At 28.2% G+C, this 6,338-nt stretch overlaps 1 protein-coding gene across 1 annotated transcript; it reads right to left on the bottom strand.

Moving 5' to 3' along the window:
- Positions 1-209: 209 nt before the first annotated feature.
- Positions 210-713, bottom strand: LOC109341122 (SKP1-like protein 14). Its single transcript, XM_019578949.1, has one exon. The coding sequence runs from the start codon at positions 711-713 to the stop codon at positions 210-212; it is 504 nt and encodes a 167-aa protein (XP_019434494.1).
- Between the last annotated feature and the right edge of the window lie 5,625 nt (positions 714-6,338).

Genomic DNA, 6,338 nt, shown 5'->3' with positions numbered 1-6,338 from the left:
TGCAAGAGCCACCACTTGAACCAACTCAAGCTAATTAAAAAAAACACAAATTTATATAAACCAAACATTGTAAAGCACGATATTAAGTTCCAATTATTTGCAACAAAGCATAGAAAGTCATAAAAACTACAGAGAAAATTTTAACCTAAGTGCCAAGATTAAAGCCATAATTCTCAATAACTGCAACTCCTTTAACACATTCACTTCAATCATTCTTCATCCACGCCCTCAAAAGCCCATGCACGGGTTCTACGAATCTCCTTCTCTTCTGCAGTAGTATAATCATTCACAACGCCAAAGAAGTTCCTCACAAACTTAACGCTCTTGTCCTTAATCAAATCAGCCACAGCTTGGCACAGAAAATCAAGAACATCCTTCACGTTAAGGTAATTAGCAGCGAGGAGCAACTCCTTCAACTGATCCTGGTCCAGCTCCTTCAGGAATTCTTCATCTAACTTTTTTGCCGACTCCTTGCCGTCGTCGGCGACGGCCTTGCCGTTGCGGTGGTAGTTGAGGTAGTCGATGATTTTGGTGAGCTGGAAAGCAGTTACGTTTGGCAGAGGGATGACGGTGGTGGTGGCGAAGAAGGAATCGTCTTCAATGAAGGATTGAATTGTTTGCATTTGCTTGGCGATTGCCGGTGATACCTCGACGACGTCGCTGTCACAAGGCTTCAACGATATGGTTATCTTCGGTTTTAGTGCGTCAGCCATTGATAATGTTCAAGAGAGGGAAAAATGTCAGAGAGAGAGAGACTAGAAAGTTGAGGTTATTTTTTGAAGGGTGATGTGCTGCTTTTATAGATAGAAGATATGGGGACGCGACCCAAGGGGCGTGAAGGGAAACTAATTATATCTTCATATTGATATCTTTTAGCAATCAAAGGTGTATTAACTTTATACATTTTAATATTATTATCCATAATTGCTAATTTATATTTAATTTTTATTAACTCTTCAAAAAGTAATACAAATAAATAATGAATGATATATTAGTTGTGTATAAATCTTTATATTTAAAGTGCATAGATATTACATTCTTTTTATATTTCTCTCAAGTGTATATATAGTGAGTATACTATTTGTTTGTATTATTTATATTTAAGTATCGATATTGATAATATATGAACGATAGATGATATAATGATAGTATAAAACTCTAACATTGTTAATACATATATTTTTTCTGATAAAATATATGGAATGTAAGAATTTTCTCTAAATGTATTATTATCATTTATATATTAAAAGTAATCTAAATAATAAATGTTTATATGAGTGATGGACTTTAAATGAAAATATGAGTGATCATCTTTAAATGAATGATGAATGTGTACAAAAAAAATTAATATTTTTCAAGGTGATATAACAAACCTTCAACTTAATAATTATTTGTAACGTTACAAATAATAATATATATATTCATAAATGTATTAAATTTATTATTACTAGTGTGTAGAGGCACTTCCTGCCTGCTGGCGAATATTGTGTGATACTCTGTATTCAATTTTATATATTTCATTTTTTTTGAATTAGAATGTATTTGTTGTGTTTGGTGTACTTTATATTTTATTTTTTGTGTTTATGATATTGTTTAATTTAAGGTGAGATATGTGGTTAATTAATGTATTGCTGGTGGTTGCTTATGATTATATAATTTTTTTATAAAAATTAAATAATGTGAATGACAAAATAGGAAATGAAAATTACACCATGAAAAAGTTATTTCAAGTTTTGACTTTATATATAGTATACATATAAATATATATGTATAATTTAACTTATATGTAGTTTAATTAATGAACTATATGTTGAATTATTGTACCATTATATCACTACCAAACTGATATTGTAATCATTTTATATTATAATTATTTATTTGTCTCTTTATCAAGTATGATGTATACTAATATTGATATCTTTTATCTATTTCTATATATGGAAAAAAAATATAGACCGGCGATGTATGAAGTTTATATATTGTTATTATATTATCTATTATTCATATTTAATTATTATTATATATTAAAAAATAATAGTAGTTGGTTTATTGACTATGTGTAAATATTTGGGGAAAAGATATGTACATAGACAATATAAATTTTTTTACACTGTAACTACATCATTCACCATTGATTTTTAGTTATTATTGACTTTTAAATAAACGTATTGCAAATGAATGGTGGATGATGCACTGACTGTGTATAAATCTTTACACTGTGCATACATTTTACACTCTAAATATTTATACTTATAGCTTATAGATATTCCACTCTTTTTATATTCATCTCCAATGTATATATATTGAGTGTAATATTTATCTACTATTTATTTATATTATTTATATTTAAATATGAATGATGATAAAATAGGAATGATAGATAATGTAATGACAATATAAAAAACTCTAACACATTTAATACATATATTTTTTCTCATAAAATATATGAAATGTAAGAATTTTATATGAATGTATTACTATTATTTATATATTAAAAGTAATATAAATGAATGAAGAATGTTTATATGAGTGATGAAATTTAAATAAAAATATGAGTGATCAAGTTTAAATGAATGATGAATGTGCACAAAAGAATTAATTTTTCCAAGGTGATATAATAATGATTCTAATCTTTAACTCAATAATTATTTGTAACATAATTAGGTCATTTTAATAAGTAAGCTATATGTTACGAATAATAATATTTATATTCATAAATATATTAAATTTATTATTATATATAACGTAACTTATGTAGTTTAATTAATGAACCATATGTATTATTATATTAGTACAAATTTGATATTGTATTCATCCTATATTATATAATCTTAATATTATAATAATCTATTTGTCTCTTTCTCAAGTATAATGTATATTGGGAAACAACTTTCTTCACAATATATTTACAATTGAAAAAAATATATACAACTTTCTTAAATTTTATAACTTTTGCAAAATATGAATCATAAATATTAATTTTGTTTCAATCAAGCCTTAAACTTCTACTATTTATAAATTACATAATTTTATTAAGTTCATGTTTGATTATTTAACGATTAAATTTAACTATTCAAATTTTTAATATACAGTATTAACTTTTTTAGTTAAAAATATAATAAAAAACAACATAAGGGGGAGACTATTTGTCTTTTTCAGAAAGCAAATTATCAATTGAGCTAGAATATTCAATGTACTAGCCAAATTCAAAGCGACCATTTAATTTATTTATAAATATTTTGGAGGTGTTATATTCAATTTACTCGCCAAGTTCAAAATGGAAATTTAATCTATTTATAAATATTTTTTAGGTGTCATATTCAATGTACTCACCATTTTCAAAGCAGACATTAATCTATTTTTATTTTTCCTTTTCCAATTGATTAACCGATGAAAATTTGTTGTGGATGTGGCTATGCTATGCTTGCACTTTGCTTGGAAACTTTCCAAAGAAATTAATATTTTTCAAAGTGATACAATAAAGATCCAAATCTTCAACTCAATTAATATTTGTAACTTTACAAATAATAATATTTATATTCATAAATGTATTAAATTTATTATTATATATATAATTGAACTAATATATACTTTAATTAATGAACTATATGATGAATCACTGTATCATTATATCAGTATCAAACTAATATTGTATTCATTGTATATTATAATCATAATATTATAATTATTTATTTGTCTCTTTATCATGTATGATGTATATTCATATTTATATCTTTTATCTATATCTATATGTGGAAAAACAAAATATGGACCGGCAATGTATGAATTTTATATTTTGTTATTATATTATCTATTATTCATATTTAATTATTATTATATATTAAAAAAATAACAGGAGTTGGTGTATTAACTATATATAAATATTTATACTTATCTTTTATATATATCACACTCTTTTTATATTCATCTCAAGTTTATATATATTGAGTGTAATATTTATCTACTCTTTATAAGTATTATTTATATTTAAATATCAATAATAATAAAATAGGAATGATGAATGATGTAATGACAATATAAAAAACTCTAACAGTGTTAATACATATTTTTTTCTCATAAAATATACAAAATGTAAGAATTTTCTCTGAATGCATTATTATTATTATTTATATATTAAAAATAATATAAATGAATGAAGAATGTTTATATGTGTGATGGACTTTAAATAAAAATATGAGTGATCAACTTTAAATGAATGATGAATGTGCACAAAAATTTAATATTTTTCAAGGTGATATATTAATGATTCTAATCTTCAACTCAATAATTATTTGTAATATAGTTAGATCATTTCAATAAGAAAGTTATTGTTACAAATAATAATATTTATATTCATAAATATATTATATTTATTATTACATATAACTTAATTAATATCTACTTTAATTGACGAACCATATGTATCATTATATTAGTACAAAACTGATATTGTATTCATTGTATATTATATAATCTTAATATTATAATTATCTAATTTTCTCTTTATCAAGTACAATGTATACTCTTTTTGACCCAAAAGAAAAAATCTTCTAGATCTTGAACACCCAAAAATGATATCTACAATACAATAAGATATGTACCTTAGTGATAAGGAGGGGGAAAAATGAAGAATGAATTATACTAAAGAATGAGCTCTACTAGGGCATGCTCCAACTTTATGGGAATCTGACCTCCAACTTTATGGGAAACTATCATTTGGCCTAATCATGGAAACTTTTGTTCTTTGGAGTTTCCTATTTGAAACTAATTCATCTCCAAAAACTCTTCCATCTTCTCCTCTCAAGAAATCCTTTGCACAAGTTCTCCAAAACTCATGTGACATTGCCATCTCTCAACTTCCTCAACCCTGCATCAAAGGAGAAGCAATTGCCATAAAAACCTAGAGGAAGATTATCAAGCGGGATTGCAAAGGTGTAGAAATCACCTTCATGGGAGGCTCATCTTAGCAAAGGGGGGCAATCCTATGAAGTATGCAGATCTGAAAGCCAAGCTACATAAGATGTGGGAGATGATAGGTCCATGGAGCATGGTGTCTCTGGGCAAGGGTTATTATGACTTCTCCTTCTCCTCGGTGGAAGATATAATAAGCATTTGCGTAGTGGGGGCATGGTCTCTGAAACCAGGTTTCCTTAGGATGTCCCTATGGACACTAGATTTCAACCCAAACCATCAAAGACAATCCCACTCTCAATGTTGGGTTAAAATATTCGGGCTTCCACAGGAATATTGGAGCCTGAGGATCTCATTTTCCATTGCAGGTGGATTAGGAATTCCCATATCATTGGATGAGGGAACATCCAAGAGATCATTTGGGCATTATGCTCGAGTGTTGGTGGAGATAAACATTAGAGAAGACTTACGTGATCAAATTTTGGTGGAGAGAGAGGGATTTGCCTTCTTTGTTGGGATTGAGTATGAAAATGTTCCACCATATTGCAGTAGTTGCAATAATATTGGCCACCTGCATAACAATTGTAAAGAAGGTGGAAGAGGGTGTTCCTAGGAAGAAGGCAGAGGAATCAGGCCGTAAAACAAGGCTAAATAAAGAGGATGAGGTTTCTAATATCAGAAAAATTGATGATTTAGTCATCAATTTGGAGTTTGATAATATAGAAGATGCAAGTTTGGAGGGGATAAAAAGAGTAGAGAATACTCCAGAAAAGGAAGCAGAGTAAGATCCTCTAGATAATGCAAATTTGGAGGATTCATATGATTCATTAGTGCCACAAAACATTGAAGACAATTTCATAGTGCTTGACACACAGGAATTGGAAAATCAAAATGCAGCCAAGGATATGCAGATAGTTGGCAGGCTTTGGGCTGATGACAACATGGAGGAGGAAGAGGAAGAGGAACAATTCACTCCTATTCTGTCAAAATCTCAAAAGAAAAAACTGAGAAAGAAATGGATCACTGAGAGAACTCACTATACCCGTAGGGGTGGGCATTCTAACATTGTCCAATGATAGTTCTCTATTGGAATTGTAGAGGTTTTGGTAACCTCAATGCAAGGTTGGTTCTGAAAAACCTTTGCTTACTCATAAACCGGATTTCTTGTTTATTGTTGAGCCTATGATATCTAATGAGGCCATTCAGGGTTCCTATTGGAATGATATTCGGATGAAACTTTTTGTGACCAATAATAGAGGAAACAATTTGCCTAACCTTTGGGGATTATGCAGCAATGATCACTCCCCTACTGTTTTGCACAACTCTGCTCACCACATCACTATATTAGTTTCAATAGAAGACAAAAGATGTTACATTTTTTTTGTGTATGCTCATACTAATTATATCCAAAGAAGAAGCCTCTAGTA

This window comes from Lupinus angustifolius, unplaced genomic scaffold (assembly GCF_001865875.1).
Source record: "Lupinus angustifolius cultivar Tanjil unplaced genomic scaffold, LupAngTanjil_v1.0 Scaffold_371, whole genome shotgun sequence".
NCBI classification, from domain to species: domain Eukaryota; kingdom Viridiplantae; phylum Streptophyta; class Magnoliopsida; order Fabales; family Fabaceae; genus Lupinus; species Lupinus angustifolius.
The sequence above is the reverse complement of the archived record's forward strand: the minus strand, read 5'-3'. Positions and strand labels throughout refer to the sequence as shown.